Below are 18,909 nucleotides of genomic sequence, written 5' to 3'. Positions count from 1 at the left end.
CCGTATCTTTTTTGAGTTTCTCAATCGCTGTGTCCACTTCTGGACCGAACAGTTCTTTTTCATTAAAAGGCATATTGAGAACTGCTTGTTGAATCTCTGGTTTAAATCCAGACGTTCGGAGCCATGCATGCCGTCTGATAGTTACAGATGTATTAATTGTCCGTGCAGCTGTATCTGCAGCGTCCATGGAGGAACGTATCTGGTTGTTGGAGATGGTCTGTCCCTCCTCAACCACTTGTTTCGCCCTATTTTGGAAGTCCTTGGGCAGATGTTCAATGAGATGTTGCATCTCGTCCCAGTGGGCTCTGTCATAGCGCGCAAGTAGTGCCTGGGAGTTCGCGATGCGCCACTGGTTTGCAGCTTGTGCTGCGACTCTTTTACCAGCTGCATCGAACTTGCGGCTTTCTTTATCTGGGGGTGGTGCATCTCCAGATGTGTGAGAGTTGGCCCTTTTCCTAGCTGCTCCTACAACAACAGAGTCTGGTGGCAGCTGTGTAGTGATGAAAACCGGGTCCGTAGGAGGCGGCTTATACTTCTTTTCCACCCTTGGTGTGATTGCCCTACTTTTGACCGGCTCCTTAAATATGTCTTTTGCGTGCCGGAGCATACCAGGGAGCATAGGCAGGCTTTGGTAGGAGCTGTGGGTGGAGGAGAGTGTGTTGAACAAGAAATCATCCTCGACCTGTTCTGAGTGGAGGCTTACGTTATGAAATTGTGCTGCTCTAGCCACCACCTGAGAGTACGCGGTGCTGTCTTCTGGTGGAGATGGCTTTGTAGGGTAGGCCTCCGGGCTGTTATCTGACACTGGGGCGTCGTATAGGTCCCATGCGTCCTGATCTTGGTCACCCTGGCTCATGGTGGTGTGAGCTGGGGAGTGAGATGGAGTTTGTGCTGGTGAAACGTTAATCACGGGCGGAGGAGAGGGTGGTGGTGTAATTCTTTTAACCACTTTTGGTTGTGGTGCTTGTTCCGTCTGGAACTCCAACCTTCTCTTTCTCCTAATGGGGGGAAGGGTGCTTATTTTTCCTGTCCCCTGCTGAATGAAGATACGCTTTTGCGTATGGTCCACTTCAGTTGCTTGTAGCTCTTCCTCAAACCTATGCTTTTGCATTTGGGAGGTTAGCGAGTGCTCTTCTGTATAAGAGCCTGAAGCTGGGTCGCTTGCAGTTTGTTTCGGCGTTGAAACTTTGTCTGCGTGTTTTTTCGGCTCCGAGGTGACTTTTTTCCTTTTCGGGGCCGAAACCTCTCGGCGTCGATCTGTTTCGGTGCCGCTGTCTCGGCGTCGAGCCGTGTCCACACCGGCATCTCGGTGTCGAGGCTTGTCTCCAGCACTTTCTCGGTCCCGAGAAGGCTGCGTGCCGGTGTCTCGACCGGAGTCGGACGATCTCGGCACTGTTTTGGCCTTTTTCGGTGCCGACGGTCGGTCACCGAATTTATGGGTCGAGCCATGGCCTGGTGGCAGTGGCGTCCCCTGGGCCTTGTAAATGTTTCTCTGTGTGGTTTTCGACGTCTTACTCACGGTTTGTGTATCGTCGAATCCTTCGGAGTCTGAGTCTTGGATCGAGAAGGTACCTTCTTCTTCCTGTTCCTCGAACTCCCGTTGGGCTGTCGGTGCGGACGCCATTTGAAGTCTTCTGGCTCGACGGTCTCGGAGTGTTTTTCGGGACCGGAACGCACGACAGGCCTCGCAGGTGTCTTCGCTGTGCTCAGGTGACAGGCACAGGTTGCAGACCAAGTGTTGGTCTGTGTAGGGGTATTTATTGTGGCATTTGGGGCAGAAACGAAACGGGGTCCGTTTCATCGGCGTTCTTCAGCACGCGGTCGGGCCGACCAGGCCCCGACGGAGGATCGAAAAACTACCCCGAAGGGCACCGGAGCTCTTCGATCTTCGATGCGGTGTGGAATCTAAGTACGCCGATCCCGAACGCAACAATACCGACGAAAATCTTCCGAAATTAGCTAATTTTCCGTTCCGAAACTCGGAGCGACAGGAACACGTCCGAACCCGATGGCGGAAAAAAAACAATCGAAGATGGAGTCGACGCCCATGCGCAATGGAGACAAAAGGAGGAGTCACTCGGTCCCGTGACTCGAAAGACTTCTTCGAAGAAAAACAACTTGTAACACTCCGGCCCAACACCAGATGGCGAGCTATTGCAGAACATGCGTATCTACAGCGACAGATGCCATCGAACATAGTGATTTTGTGTGTTTAGTTTGCAAGTAAGCCGAAACTGCAGTGAGGTGTATTTTGATGGATGAAAAGGCAAGATTTGCTTTTTGTAGGTGTAGTAAATAGCCTACGATGTCCTGTATGGACACATTCAATGGTGTGATGTGTTTTGCTTGGCAGTAGAAAACAAATCTTTTCCATTTATTAGCATAGCAATGCCTGCTGGTAGGTTTTCTTGCCTGTTTAATGACTTCCATACACTCGTTTGGAAGATTTAGATATCCAAACTCTCAGACTTCAGGAGCCAGATTGAGCATTGCTGGATTGGGGTGTCTTATCTGTTTGTGTTGCGTTAACAGGTCTGGTCTGTTTGGGACTACTGAGAGGTCTAACAGTGTTGTGTACCACGGTTGGCATGCCCACGTTGGTGCTATGAGTATTAGTTTGAGTTTGTTTTGACGCAGTTTGTGGACTAGAAAAGGAATGAGTGGGAGAGGGGGAAAAGTAAGCAAATATCCCTGACCAATTGATCCATAGATATTGCCCTTGGACTGAGGGTGTGGGTACCTGGATGCAAAGTTTTGGCATTTTGGTTTGTGGCAAACAGATCTATGTCTGGTGTCCCCCACTGGCGAAAGTATTTTTGTAGTACCTGGGGATGTATTTCCCACTCGTGGGTTTGCTGGTGATCTCGACTGAGATTGTCCGCTAATTGATTGTGAATGCTTGGGATGTATTGCGCTATTAGGCGAATATTGTTGTGAATTGCCCAATGCCAATTTTTTTGTGCTAGGAGGCAAAGTTGTGATGAGTGCGTTCCCCCCTGTTTGTTTTAGTACATTGTTGTCATATTGTCTGTTTTGACAAGAATGTGTTTGTGAGCTAGAAGAGGTTGAAAAGCTTTTAGTGCTAGAAAAACTGCTAGTAGCTCTAAGTGGTTTATGTGTAGCTGTTTTTGCTGGTTGTCCCACTGTCCTTGTATACTGTGATTGCTGAGGTGTGCTCCCCACCAAATCATTGATGCATCTGTTGTGAGAATGGCGTGTGGCACAGGGTCTTGAAAAGGCCGCCCTTTGTTTAAATTTATGGGGTTCCACCACTGAAGCAAATAGTGTGTTTATCGATCTATCAACACTAGATCTTGGAGGTGACCCTGCGCCTGCGACCATTGTTTTGCAAGGCACTGCTGTAAGGGCTGCATGTGTAACCGTGGGTTTGGGACAATTGCGATGCATGATGCCATCATGCCTAGGAGTCTCATCACAAATCTGACTGTGTAATGTTGATTTGGTTGTATTTTGGTACCATGGTGTGGAATGACTGTACCCTTTGTGGGTTTGGACTTGCAATCACTTTTTGAGTGTAACTCCCAAGTATTGCGGAGTTTGGGATGGCTGCAAGTGTGATTTTTGGTAATTTATAGAAAACCCTAGTGTGTGTAGGGTATCTATTACGTAACGTGTGTGATTTTGACACTGCTGTTGAGTGTTGGCCTTTATTACCAATCGTCGAGATATGGGAATACATGCATGTGTTGTCTCCTTATGTATGCCGCTACCACGGCAAGGCATTTTGTAAATACTCTGGGGGCTGTTATCCCGAAGGGTAATACCTTGAATTGGTAATGTTTTCCCTTGTATAACAAACCTGAGGTATTTTCTGTGAGATGGATGGATGGGTATATGAAAATACGCATCTTTTAAGTCAAGTGTTGCCATGTATTCTCCCGGTTTTAGTAATGGGACTATATCTTGTAGTGTCACCATGTGAAAGTGTTCTGATTTGATGTATAGGTTGAGGGTCCTGAGATTTAACATTGGTCTTAGGGTTTTGTCCTTTCTGGGAATAAGGAAGTACAGGGAATAAACCCCTGTTCCTTTTTGTAGATGAGGTACTAGTTCTATGGCCTGTTTTGTTAAACGTGCTTGCACCTCTGTTTGTAACAAAGTTAGATGTTGCGACAATAGTTTGTGTGCTTTTGGGGGAATATATGGAGGAAAATGTGTGAATTCTATGCAGTAACCATGTTGGATAATTGATAGTACCCATGTGTCCATTGTTATGTTTGACCATTGATTGTGGAACATTTCCAGTCTTCCTCCCACAGAGGATGTGTGTTGGGGGAAGATGATGACAAAGTCACTGTTTGGTGTTAGTTGCCTGCTTTGTGGTTTGGAATTTTCCCCTGGACCTTGGGAATTGTCCTCTGAAGGACCCGTGAAAACCCCTCTCTGATCCTGTGATTGGTATGAGGGTTTTGTTTGAGAGGAGGATGGTTCTGATGACTGTGGTCTAAAACCTCCCCTATACTGCGTTTTTCTGAATGAACCTGTGTATTGGGATGAGTAAAGCGCTTCCATCACTTTGGCTGTATCGGTGTCCTTTTTCATCTTTTCAATGGCTGTGTCCACTTGTGTGCCAAATAACTGTTGCTGGTTGAATGGCATGTTGAGGACAGCCTGTTGAATCTCTGGTTTGAAACCTGAGGATCTAAGCCATGCATGGCATCTAATTCTCACTGCAGTGTTCACTGTTCTTGCGGCAGTATCGGCGGAATCTAATGCAGATCTTATTTGATAATTAGTTATCGCCTGTCCCTCCTCTACCACTTGCTGAGCTCTTTTCTGGTAATCCTTGGGGAGATGCTGGATAATGTCGCTCATCTCGTCCCAATGAGCTTGGTCAAATCTTGCGAGAGGGCCTGAGAGTTCGCTATGCGCCACTGATTGGCAGCTTGTGACGCTACCCTCTTTCCTGCAGCGTCAAACTTCTTACTCTCCTTATCTGGAGGTGGTGCATCACCAGATGACTGCGAGTTGGCTTTCTTCCTTGCTGTGCTGACCACTACTGGGTCTAGGGGCAGCTGCTGGGTGATGAATACTAGGTCTGACGGTGGTGGCTTGTATTTCTTTTCCACTCTTAGTGTTATGGGTCTTCCCTTCATGGGCTCCTGAAAAATCTGTTGGGCACGTTTAAGCATGCCTGGGAGCATGGGCAGACTTTGGTAATAAGCATGCGTTGAGGACAAGGTATTAAAGAGAAAGTCATCCTCTAATGGTTCTGTGTGCATGCTCACATTGTGGAATGCAGCCGCCCTAGCCAAGACCTGTGTGTAGGAGGTGCTATCTTCGGGTGGAGAGGGTTTAGAAGGATAGCACTCTGGGCTATTGTCCGACACAGGGTCATCATAAAGGTCACATGGGTCTGTATCTTTTTGCGACTGCACAGTGTGTGTGGGTGACTGTGCAGTGGGTGTGGCAAGAGGAGAAACCGTTCTTTGAGGAGAATGCAGAGGAGAATGTGCTGGGGAAAACTGGCGTGGCGGAGATTGTTCTCTGGGCACTTTAGCCTTTGGCTGCTCCGTGTCTGAACGTCCTTGGAAAGCCTGTTTCCTTTTAAATTTGAGAGGAGGTGCTGATTGGATTTTTACAGTATCCTTATGGATCTGTATCCTTGCCTGTATCTCATCAAACTCCTCCATTTGGTGAAGTTCCTCCTCGAATCTGTGTCTTTCTTTAATTTGTTTTGACAGTCCATGTTCCTCAGTATATGAGGCTTTTTTCGGCTCCGAAGCCGTTTTTTTCGGCACTGAAATGCCCATGCTGATAGTAGGCCTCGGTTCCGAAAGACTCTTTTGAGATTTCGAATCGACGAGTTGATGTCGAGTTTTCTCGGACACGGTGTCTCGGCTCGAGTCCGAAGACTTCGGAGTGGCTGTGGCCTTTTTCGGTGCCGAAGGTGTTGCTTGGTCACCGCTTGATCTCTTGTGGGTTGAGCCATGGCCTTTTGGCAGTGGCGACACCAAAGCCATTTGTTTTGTCTTGGACGGACTCTGGGCTTGGGTCGGGGCAGGCGTACTCACGTGCTGGCTTGCTGTGGGTGGCCGGTCTGTGTCGGAGTCGTCTGAATCGGAACCTTGGATAGAGATGTCCATCTCCTCTTCCTCGACGTCGAGGTGCTCGGAACTCTTCGGTGCCATTTGCAGTCTCGCCCTTCAATCCCTCAGGTCTTCTTCGAACGGAAGGACCTGCAGGCCTCACAAGTATCCTCTTGGTGGTCCGGTGACAAACACAGATTACAGACCAGGTGTTGATATGTGTAGGGATACTTGGCGTGGCATCAAGGGCAGAATCGGAATGGGCTCCGGTCCATGATGCTTCGACGCTTCTTGCGGTCGGGCCGACCAGGCCCGGATGGGCGCAGGTGCCCCGAAGAGCAACCAAAAGTGTGTTTCGCCGGTGTCGCAGTGTCGAGGGAAGCTAGTTCGCAATCGAAACAATACCGACGCTTTTTCGCTGATTAATGAATATTTCCAAATCGAATAACCGGAACGAAGAGGAACACGCCCGAACCCGATGGCGGAAAGAAAACAATCTAAGATTGAGTCGATGACCATGCGCAATGGAGCCGAAAGGGAGGAGTCACTCGGTCCCTTGACTCGAAAAGACTTCTTTGAAGAAAAACAACTTGTAACACTGAGCACAACACTAGATGGCAGGAACAGTGCACAGCATGTGTATCTGCAGCTACAAATGCCATATATATATATATATATATACACACACACACATGAACGAGAATATGGCTATATATATATACACACACATATATTTAATATATGGAAAATGTCACTTAGCCAGTGTACATCTGTTCGTGGCATGTTCTGCTGCAGATTCACATTCAATGCATAGGTCCTGCCATGTAATGTTGGGCTCAGAGTGTTACAAGTTGTTTTTCTTTGAAGAAGTGTTTTCGAGTCACGCGATCAAGTGACTCCTCCTCTTCGGTTCCATTGCGCATGGGCATCGACTCCATCTTAGATTGTTTTCCCGCAGAGGTTAAGGTAGAAGTGAGAGAGTATAAAGAAAAGAGATGCCCATGCTAATGGAATAGAAGGAAAATGTCACTTACCCAGTGTACATCTGTTCGTGGCATGAGTCGCTGCAGATTCACATGCTGTGCACAGTCCGCCGTCTGGTGTTGGGCTCGGAGTGTTACAAGTTGTTTTTCTTCGAAGAAGTCTTTTCGAGTCACGAGACCGAGGGACTCCTCCCCTTTCGGTTCCATTGCGCATGGGCGTCGACTCCATCTTAGATTGTTTTCCCCGCAGAGGGTGAGGTAGGAGTTGTGTATATTAGTAATAGTGCGCCCATGCAATGGAATGAATACTTATGTACATAATAAAGGTTTAGAGATATATATTTACAAATGTACAATTGTTTAAGATCTACTTCTAAACGGCTACAGGCTCCCGGGGAGGCAGGTGGGCGCATGTGAATCTGCAGCGACTTATGCAAGTGACATTTTCCGTTCGATGGCATGTGTAGCTGCAGATACACATGCTGTGCATAGACTAGTAAGCAGTTATCTCCCCAAAAGCAGTGGTTCAGCCTGTAGGAGTTGAAGTAGTTTGAAATAATGTTCTTAGTACAGCCTGACCTACTGTGGCTTGTTGTGCAGTGAACACATCTACACAGTAGTGCTTGGTAAATGTATGAGGCGTAGACCAGGTTGCTGCCTTACATATTTCGTTCATTGGAATATTCCCTAGAAAGGCCATGGTAGCTCCTTTCTTTCTGGTTGAGTGTGCCTTTGGTGTAATAGGCAGCTCTCTTTTTGCTTTAAGATAGCAGGTTTGAATACACTTAACTATCCACCTAGCAATGCCTTGTTTTGAAATTGGATTTCCTGTATGAGGTTTTTGAAAGGCAATAAATAGTTGTTTTGTCTTCCTAATTTGTTTTGTTCTGTCAATGTAGTACATTAGTGCTCTCTTGATGTCTAATGTATGTAGAGCTCTTTCAGCTACCGAATCTGGCTGTGGGAAGAACACTGGTAATTCTACTGTTTGATTCAAGTGGAACGGTGAGATAACCTTTGGTAAGAATTTTGGATTTGTTCTTAGAACTACCTTATTCTTGTGTATTTGAATAAATGGTTCTTGTATGGTAAATGCCCGAATCTCACTCACCCTTCTTAGAGATGTGATGGCAATGAGAAATGCAACTTTCCACGTTAAGTATTGCATTTCACAAGAATGCATGGGTTCAAAAGGTGGACCCATGAGCCTTGTTAAGACAATGTTGAGGTTCCATGAAGGAACAGGTGGTGTCCTTGGTGGTATAATTCTCTTTAGGCCTTCCATAAACGCTTTAATGACAGGTATTCTAAATAGGGAAGTTGAATGAGTAGTCTGCAGGTAAGCAGATATTGCGGTGAGATGTATTTTTATGGAAGAGAAAGCTAGATTTGATTTTTGCAAATGTAGTAAATATCCTACTACATCTTTTGGAGATGCGTGCAATGGTTGAATTTGATTATCATGGCAGTAACAAACAAATCTTTTCCATTTATTTGCATAGCAGTGTCTAGTGGAAAGTTTTCTAGCTTGTTTTATGACCTCCATACATTCTTGTGTGAGGTCTAAGTGTCCAAATTCTAGGATTTCAGGAGCCAAATTGCTAGATTCAGCGATGCTGGGTTTGGATGCCTGATCTGTTTGTGTTGTGTTAACAGATCCGGTCTGTTGGGTAGCTTGACATGAGGTACTACTGACAGGTCTAGTAGTGTTGTATACCAAGGTTGTCTTGCCCATGATGGTGCTATTAGTATGAGTTTGAGTATGTTTTGACTCAATCTGTTTACTAGATATGGTAGGAGGGAGAGGGGGAAAAGCGTACGCAAATATCCCTGACCAATTCATCCATAGAGCATTGCCTTGGGATTGATGGTGTGGAAACCTGGATGCGAAGTTTTGGCATTTTGCGTTTTCTTTTGTTGCAAATAGATCTATTTGAGGTGTTCCCCAAATTTGAAAGTAAGTGTTCAGTATTTGGGGGTGAATTTCCCATTCGTGGACTTGTTGGTGATCCCGAGAGAGATTGTCTGCTAGCTGGTTCTGGATCCCTGGAATAAATTGTGCTATTAGGCGAATGTGGTTGGGGATTGCCCAATGCCATATTTTTTGTGTTAGGAGACACAACTGTGTCGAGTGTGTCCCCCCCTGTTTGTTTAAATAATACATTGTTGTCATGTTGTCTGTTTTGACAAGAATGTATTTGTGGGTTATCATGGGTTGAAATGCTTTTAACACTAGAAACACTGCTAACAGTTTTAAGTGATTTATGTGAAACTCCCTTTGATGTAAGTCCCATTGTCCTTGGATGCTGTGTTGATTGAGGTGTGCTCCCCACCCTGTCATGGAAGCATCCGTTGTTATGACTTATTGTGGCACTGGGTCTTGGAAAGGCCTCCCTTTGTTTAAATTTGTACTGTTCCACCATAGAAGCGAGATGTATGTTTGGCGGTCTATCAACACCAGATCTAGAAGTTGACCCTGTGCCTGTGACCATTGTGATGCTAGGCATTGTTGTAAGGGCCGCATGTGCAATCTTGCGTTTGGGACAATGGCTATGCAAAAGACATCATGCCTAGGAGTTTTAATACCATCTTTGCTTGTATCTTTTGTGTTGGATACATGGCCTGTATTACCTTGTGAAATGTTTGAACCCTTTGTGGACTTGGAGTGGCTATCCCTTCTGTTGTGTTGATTGTCGCTCCTAAGTATTGCTGTGTTTGACACGGTAAAAGGTGTGACTGCGCATAGTTGATGGAGAAACCCAGCTTGTGAAGGGTCTGTATGACATACTTTGTTTGACGTGAACACCTTGTTAGCGTGTTGGTCTTGATTAACCAGTCGTCTAAGTAAGGGAACACGTGTATCTGCTGCCTTCTGATATGTGCAGCTACTACTGCCAGGCATTTTGTAAAGACTCTTGGCGCAGTTGTTATTCCGAATGGCAACACTTTGGATTGGTAATGTATTCCTTTGAATACGAACCTTAGGTATTTCCTGTGGGAAGGATGTATTGGTATGTGGAAATATGCATCCTTTAGGTCTAATGTTGTCATGTAGTCTTGCTGTTTGAGCAGTGGGATTACGTCTTGTAATGTGACCATGTGAAAGTGGTCTGATTTGATGTAGGTATTTAGTGTTCTGAGATCTAGTATTGGCCGCAGAGTTTTGTCCTTCTTTGGTATTAGTAAATACATTGAGTAAACTCCTGTGTTTTTCTGTAGGCATGGTACTAATTCTATTGCGTCTTTTTGTAGTAATGCTTGAACTTCTAGTCCTAGAAGATCCATATGCTGTTTTGACATATTGTGTGTTTTCGGTGGGACGTTTGGAGGGAATTCGTGAAATTCTATGCAATAGCCATGTTGGATAATTGCTAAGACCCAAGTGTCTGTTGGTATTTCTTCCCAAGATTCATAGAATTGGCTTAGTCTTCCCCCCACTGGTGTTGTGTGATGGGGTTGTGTGACTTGTGAGTCACTGTTTATTTTGAGGGGTTTTGGGACCTTGAAATTTTCCCCGACTTTTTGGGAATTGGCCTCCTCTATATTGTCCCCGAAAACCTCCCCTTTGATATTGACCCTGGTAGGTAGGTGGTCTTGTCTGTGAAGTGTTGGTTTCTGTGGGTTGACCCCGAAACCCTCCCCTAAAAGGTGTCTTCCGAAATGTGCCTCTGCTCTGCGGGGAGTAGAGTGCGCCCATGGCTTTGGCTGTATCGGTGTCCTTTTTTAGTTTTTCAATGGCAGTGTCCACCTCCGGCCCAAACAATTGCTGTTCATTAAACGGCATATTGAGCACAGCCTGTTGGATTTCGGGTTTGAACCCAGAAGTGCGCAGCCAAGCGTGCCTCCGTATTGTGACTGCAGTGTTTATTGTCCTTGCAGCTGTATCGGCTGCATCCATGGAAGACCGTATCTGATTGTTCGAGATACTTTGTCCCTCTTCCACCACTTGTTGCGTTCTTTTTTGGAGCTCCTTGGGAAGGTGTTCGATGAGATGTTGCATTTCATCCCAATGAGCCCTGTCGTATCTTGCCAAGAGTGCTTGCGAGTTGGCGATACGCCACTGATTTGCTGCTTGTGCTGCAACCCTTTTTCCCGCTGCATCAAACTTGCGGCTCTCCTTGTCTGGAGGTGGTGCGTCGCCTGATGTATGCGAGTTGGCTCTTTTACGAGCTGCCCCCACAACTACTGAGTCCGGTGTTAGTTGTGTTGTAAGAAATATTGGGTCTGTGGTAGGTGCCTTATATTTTTTCTCCACCCTTGGAGTTATGGCTCTGCTTTTAACTGGCTCCTGAAATATTTGTTTTGAGTGCCTGAGCATTCCTGGGAGCATGGGAAGGCTTTGATACTGGCTATGGGTGGATGACAGGGTGTTAAAGAGAAAGTCATCCTCAATAGGTTCCGAATGTAGCGAGACATTGTGGAATTCGGCTGCCCTTGCGACCACCTGTGCATATGATGTACTGTCCTCAGGTGGTGACGGTTTAGTTGGATATGAGTCTGGACTATTGTCAGACACTGGGGCGTCGTAGAGGTCCCATGCATCGGGATCATCCTGGCTCATTGTGGTATGAGCTGGTGAGTGCATCAGTGGTGGAGTTTGCGCCGGTGATGCATGTGCTGATTGTGGTGGAGAAGGTGGTGGTGTTACCTTCTTTACCACCTTTGCTTGTGGTTGCTTGTCCCCTTGTTGGAAAACAAGTTTTCTTTTCATCTTGATTGGGGGAAGAGTGGTTATCTTCCCTGTGTCTTCCTGGATGTGAAGCCTCCTTTGAGTGTAGTCAGTGTCTACAGTTTGAAGCTCTTCCCCAAATCTATGCAATTGGGTGTTTAGTCCTTGTTCCTCCGTATAGGAACTATTTTTCGGTTCCGAGGATTTTTTCGGTACTGAAACCGTTTCGGTAGGCTTTTTAGGCTCCGAAGAAGATTTCTTTGATTTCGGCGCGGTGTCTCGGTGCCGAACATCTTCGGTGCCGCTGTCTCTGCTCCGAATTTTCTCGGAGCCGGTGGCTCGGCTCCGAGGTTGCTGTGTGGCGGTATCACGACCGGAGTCGGATGACTTCGACACCAGCATGCCCTTTTTCGGTGCCTTGGCTCGGTCACCTAGTTTTTGGGTTAAGCCATGGCCTGTTGGCAGTGGGGTCCCCTGGGCCTTTGTGGACTTTTCGTGAGTCCTAATTTTCGACGTCTTACTCACGGTTGTTATGTCTTCGGCGTCAGATTCCCCTGAATCCGACTCGGGGGTGGAGAACGCTTCCTCTTCGTCCTCGAACAGATGTTGTCCTGTCGGCGTGGACGCCATTTGTAATCTTCTGGCTCTTCGGTCTCTGAGCGTCTTCCTCGACCGAAACGCTCGACAGTCTTCACACGTATCCTCCTTGTGCTCCGGGGACAGGCACAAGTTACAGACCAGATGTTGATCCGTATACGGATATTTGCTATGGCATTTAGGACAGAAGCGGAACGGGGTCCGTTCCATCAGTCTTGAAGTCGCAGGCGGTCGGGCCGACCAGGCCCCGACGGGGGGATCGAAATTACCCCGAAGGGCCACCGGAGCTCTTCAAGATTCGGTGTCGATTTGTGCTAACTAACCCGATACCGAACGAAACAATACCGACGATTTTTTCCGAGATTCTAACTAACTTTCCGACCCGAAACACGGAGCGAAAAGGAACACGTCCGAACCCGATGGCGGAAAAAAAACAATCTAAGATGGAGTCGACGCCCATGCGCAATGGAACCGAAAGGGGAGGAGTCCCTCGGTCTCGTGACTCGAAAAGACTTCTTCGAAGAAAAATTACTTGTAACACTCCGAGCCCAACACCAGACGGCAGACTGTGCACAGCATGTGTATCTGCAGCTACACATGCCATCGAACATATATATACACATGTACAAATGCTTGTTTTAACTTAAACGGCAACAGCCTCCCGGGGAGGCGGGTGCCCGCATGTGAATCTGCAGCGGAACATGCCGCGAACAGATGTACACTGGGTAAGTGGCATTTTCCGTTCGATGGCATGTGTAGCTGAGGATACACATGCTATGCATAGACTACAAAGCAGTTTTCCTCCCATAAGCGGTGGTCAGCCTGTAGGAGTTGAAGTTGTTTGAAATAGTGTTCTTAGTACAGCCTGTCCTACTGTTGCTTGTTGTGTTGCTACCACATCTACACAGTAATGCTAGGTAAATGTATGGGGTGTTGACCAAGTGGCTGCTTTACAGATTTCAGTCATTGGTATGTTTCCTAAAAAGGCCATTGTTGCTCCTTTTTTCTGGTGGAATGTGCTTTAGGTGTTACTAAAAGCTGCCTTTTGGCCTTTAGGTAACACGTTTGGATCCATTTTACTATCCATCTAGCTAGTCCTTGTTATGAGATTGGATTTCCAGCATGTGGTTTTTGGAACGTCACAAATAACTGTTTAGTTTTCCTAAATGATTTAGTTCTGTCAATGTAATACATTATAGCTCTTTTAATGTCCAATGTATGCAGTGCTCTTTCTGCTACTGAGTCTGTCTGTGGGAAGAAGTCTGGAAGTTCCACTGTTTGATTGATATGAAACAGTGAAATTACCTTAGGTAGGAATTTTGGGTTTGTCCGAAGTACTACTTTGTGTTTGTGTACTTGTATGAAGGGTTGCTCAATAGTGAAAGCTTGTATTTTACGAACTCTTCTTAATGAAGTGATTGCAATGAGGAATGCTATTTTCCACGTTAGGTATTGAATCTGACACGAATGCATGGGTTAAAATGGTGGACCCATGAGTCGCGCAAGTACAATATTTAGATTCCATGAAGGCACGGGGGGTTGTTCTTGTTGGTATGGTACGTTTTAGCCCTTCCATGAAGGCTTTGATAAAAGGGACTCTAAAAAGAGAGGTGTGTTGTATATTTTGCAAATTCTCTGAAATAGTAGTGAGATGTACTTTGATGGATGGAAAAGCTAAATTTGCCTTTTGTATATGAAGTAAGTAACATACAATGTCTTGTAGCGATGCGGAAAGAGGGGCAATTTGTTTGGATTGACAGTAAAACACAAACCTTTTCCATTTGTTTGCATAGCACTGCCTGGTAGTGGGTTTTCCCGCTTGTTTAATTACTTCCATACATTCAGTTGGATGATGTAGATATCCAAACTCCAAGACTTCAGGAGCCAAATCGCTAGATTGAGTATTGCTGGATTTGGATGCCTGATCAGTTGTTTGTTTTGTGTTAACAGATCTGGTCTGTTGGGCAGTTTGATGTGTGATACTACTGACAGGTCTAAAAATGTTGTGTACCTTGGTCGACGTGCCCACGTTGGTGCTATAAGTATGAGTTTGAGTCTGTTTTGACGCAGTTTGTTGACTAGAAATGGAATGAGCGGGAAAGGGGGAAAAGCGTAAGCAAATATCCCTGACCAGTTGATCCATAGAGCATTGCACTTGGATAGATGGTGTGGGAACCTGGATGCGAAGTTTTGGCATTTTGCGTTTTCGCTGGTGGCGACTAGGTCTATGTCTGGTGTTCTCCAGTGATGAAAGTATGTTTGAATTACTTGGGGATGAATTTCCCACTTGTGTGTTTGTTGATGATCTCAGCTGAGAACATCTGTTAATTGGTTGTGTACCCTGGAATGTATTGTGCTACAGGGTGAATGTTGTTGTGTATTGCCGAATGCCAAATTTTTTGTGCTAGAAGGGACAGTTGCGATGAGTGGGTCCCTCCTTGCTTGTTTAGGTAATACATTGTAGTCATGTTGTCTGTCTTGTTGAGAATGTGTTTGTGAACGAGAATATGGCTAGCAATTCTAGGTGATTTATATGAAGTTGTTTGTGTTTGTTGTCCCACTGTCCCGGAATGTTGTGATTGTTGAGGTGTGCTCCCCATCCAATCATTGATGCATCTGTTGTAAGTGTGGCTTGAGGCACATGGTCTTGAAATGGCCGCCCTTTGTTTAAATTTGTGGAATTCCACCACTTAAGCGATGTGTGTTTGGCGGTCTATCAACACTAGATCTTGAAGTTGACCATGTGCCTGTAACCATCGTTTTGCAAGGCACTGTTGTAAGGGCCGCATGTTTAGTCTTGCATTTGGGACAATGGCGATGCATGATGCCATCATGCCCAACAGTTTCATGACAAACTTGACTGTGTACTGTTGGTTTGACAGAATTTGTGCTAATATATTGTGGAATGATTGCATTCTTTGTGGACTTGGGCTTGCAAGTGCTGTTTGGGTATTTAGTGTGGCTCCTAAATACTGTTGAATTTGCGCTGGTTGTAAGTGAGATTTTTGGTAGTTTATTGAGAAGCCTAGAGTGTGTAGGGTTTGTACTGCATAATGTGTATCGTTTTGATACTGTGTCTGGCTGTTGGATTTTATTAGCCAGTCGTCGAGATATGGGAAGACATGGATGTGTTGCCTTCTTAGGTAGGCTGCCACTACGGCAAGGCTTTTTGTAAATACTCTGGGAGCTGTTGTTATCCCGAAGGTTAACACCGTGAACTAGCAATGTTTTCCCTGTATTACAAACCGGAGATATTTTCTGTGCGCTGGATGGATGGGTAAGTAAAAATACGCATCTTTGAGGTCTAATGTTGCCATAAAATCTTGTTGTTGTAACAGTGGGACTACATCTTGTAGTGTTACCATGTGAAAGTGTTCTGATAGGATGTAAAGATTGAGGGTTCTGAGATCTAGTATTGGTCTCAATGTTTCATCTTTTTTGGGAATAAGGAAATACAGGGAGTAAACCCCTGTTCCTATTTGATGTTGTGGTACATGCTCTATGGCTTGTTTGAGTAATAGTGACTGTACTTCTGTTTGCAACATGGAAATGTGTTGGGAGAGTTTGTGTGGTTTTGGAGGTATATCTGGAGGAATTAGTGCGAATTATATGCAGTGACCTTTGTGGATAATGGATAGTACCCAGTTGTCTGTTGTAATGGGTAACCAGTGTTTGTGGAACTTTTGCAGTCTTCCTCCCACAGGCGAAGTGTGGTGAGGGAAGATGTGGAGCAAGTCACTGTTTTGTGTGTGAGGTTTGCCTTGTTGGCTGATATTTTCCCCTTCCTCTGGGGAATTGGCCTCTGTAAGTTCCTCTATACCCACCTTGTTGGTACTGAGGCTGGTAAGACGGTTTTGATTGTGAGGTGGATGCCTCAGATGTGTGGGCTCTAAAACCACCCCTGTATTGAGGCTTTCGAAATGAACCCCTGTACTGTGTAGAATAAAGAGCACCCATGGCTTTAGCAGTGTCAGAGTCCTTTTTCATTTTTTCAATGGCCGTATCAACCTGAGTGCCAAAAAGCGGTTTCTCATTAAATGGCATGTTAAGGACAACCTGCTGGATTTCTGGTTTAAAACCTGACGACCGAAGCCATGCGTGTCTCCGAATGGTGACAGCAGTATTGATTGTCCTTGCTGCTGTGTCTGCTGAGTCTAGAGCTGACCTCATTTGGTTATTTGTAATAGCCTGCCCTTCCTCGACTATTTGCTAGGCTCTTTTTGTTGATCTTTTGGGAGATGTTTGATGATATCGTTCATCTCGTCCCAATGGGCCCTATCGTACCTAGCCAGTAGTGCTTGGGAGTTGGCTATTCTCCACTGATTAGCTGCTTGCGATGCCACTCTTTTACCAGAAGCATCGAATTTTCAGCTTTGTCTGGTGGCGGTGCATCACCAGACGACTGGGAGTTAGCCCTTTTCCTTGCCGCACTGACAACTACGTAATCGGGAGGTAGCTGCTGGGTAATGAATGCCGGATCAGAAGGAGGAGGCTTATGTTTCTTTTCTACTCTAGGAGTGATGACTCTGGCCTTAACTGGTTCTTGAAAAATTTGATGTGCATGTTTTAACATGCCTGGAAGCATGGGAAGGGACTGGGAGGTAGTGTGAGTGGAGGATAATGTATTAAAGAGAAAATCATCTTCAAGAGGTTCTGTGTGCATGGCTACATTATGGTATGACGCTGCCCTAGCTAGAACCTGAGTGTATGAAGTGCTATCTTCTGGTGGCGATGGTTTCGAAGGATAGCAATCTGGACTGTTATCAGAAATGGGATCATTGTAGAGAATCTGCAGAGTGTGCTGGAGACTGTGCAGTAGGGGTAGTAGGTGGAGAGACAGTCAGGTGAGGAGAATGAGGAGGAGACTGATGAGGTGAGAATTGAGGAGGTGGAGTTTTTTGTTTGGGTCTTGGCACTTTAGCTGGTGGCTGATCAGTGTCCAATTGTCCTTGAAATGCTAGGTTCCTCTGTTTTTAGAGGAGGTGCAGTTAGGATCTTGCCAGTGTCTTTATGAATATGAATTCTGGCCTGCCTTTCGTCAAATTCCTCCATTTGCGCGAGTTCCTCCGAAAACCTAAGGCTTTCTTTAAGTTGCTTCAAAAGTCCATGCTCCTCTGTCAATATGGGTCTTTTCGGCTCCGAAGCCGAAAGTGAGATATCAGGGGGATGGGAGGTAGTCAGTGACACTGAGGGGCTTAATCAGACCAAGGGGGAAGGGGGGGGGGGGGGTGTTAAAGAGGCAGGACAAATAAAGAATAAGGAGGAGTAAAAGGAGCAAGGAAACGAGTCAGAGAAGAAAGGCTTTACAGAGCCCATTATAAATACATATGTTAAGGTATTAGAGCCAATAGGTCTTCAACAAGAGACACTTACATTAACCTGTAGAAGAGGCCTATAAGTGTTGTGAGGGCTTTTTTTTCTTTTTCTTTGCTTTTCTTTGAGTCTCTATTTGAGTCAACAAAAAGCCTGTGTTGTGATCAACAGTGTTTTTAATTGTGATACAAATGTATTCTTTTTTAGACTGAGGACATATAAAAGCCTCAGATCATGAAATGTGTGTAAAAGTCAATAGATTATGATGTATGGTCATCAAATTGATGTACACTGTAGCTGGACAGTAACCTTGTTTATTTTTTCCTCTTTCCTCTATTGGTTGACATTGCTAGTCTACATTTTTTAGGAGCATTCCTAGATTTTGATGTGGTGCACTGGGGTGTGACCCAGTGAATGTATTGCTAAGTACCTGTGGCTAAGAGGAAACAATTTATAGACATGCATTTTATCTAAAGACATACACACACAAAATACAAACAACAGTACCTCATGAGTAATGATAAATATTATTTTAGTGTGCACAATACCGAATGCTATTCACAGAGAAAGCATTACCTGCTGCAAATCTTCACTTTCAGACTTCAGCTGTGCTACCAGGGCTCTCATGCAGCCCTTCATGGAGCACAAAGTGGCCTGCAAGAAAACATAAGAATGGCTTTAAAAAATGCAAGGGTGACAGGTTTCAGACACTTATGTTTGCCTGCTGCACCACTACGAAAACTAAAATGTAGCAGTTTTTCAATTATTTACATGCAAGATTTCTAGACATTATTTCAATAGACACGTCACTAGAAACACTAGAACTTTACACAGCATGTATGGACTTAGCAGACTTTTAAGCTTGAGGTCTGTGTGTTAAAACCAGTGGACTTGGAGCTTTAGCCACAAGCATCAAAGACTCTCTAACAAATTGTTAAATTTGAACTGACTCTTAAAATAAATTATCTTTAAGTACTACTTGCCTATATCTACCCACAAGCGATTACTGATGCAGCGTAAATTGTTACTCCAACCTTCTCAGAGAAGCATTAATAGGCAAAGCAAAGATGTAACTAACTGAGTATTTAAGTACAAGTGATTACCAACCTGGAAACAGGAGGTGAAAAGTTAGTTACATTTTTACCTGAAAATGGGTATGCCAATTCAGGTCCTAGCCGTGAAGTGTGGTGATATCATATTGTAAAATACCTTATCAATGATTACAGATTTGCAAGTCGATAGAAAGAACGAGTTACATATCTTCGGGAATGCTCTTTCTGGTAGAGAGTCAATTTAG

General features: G+C 45.2%; 1 protein-coding gene across 12 annotated transcripts in view; it reads right to left on the bottom strand.

Annotated features, from left to right (window-relative positions):
- Positions 1 to 18,909, bottom strand: part of APC (APC regulator of WNT signaling pathway) — a 548,231-nt gene that overhangs the window by 100,502 nt on the left and 428,820 nt on the right. For all 12 annotated transcript variants that reach the window (XM_069226479.1, XM_069226477.1, XM_069226482.1 and 9 more), the window contains one exon: positions 18,189 to 18,266. In XM_069226479.1, the coding sequence (XP_069082580.1) occupies positions 18,189 to 18,266 (78 nt within the window). The remainder of the gene's footprint in view (positions 1 to 18,188; positions 18,267 to 18,909) is intronic.

This window comes from Pleurodeles waltl, chromosome 1_1 (assembly GCF_031143425.1).
Source record: "Pleurodeles waltl isolate 20211129_DDA chromosome 1_1, aPleWal1.hap1.20221129, whole genome shotgun sequence".
Taxonomy (NCBI): Eukaryota; Metazoa; Chordata; class Amphibia; order Caudata; family Salamandridae; genus Pleurodeles; species Pleurodeles waltl.
This window is presented reverse-complemented; position numbering and strand designations above follow the sequence as displayed.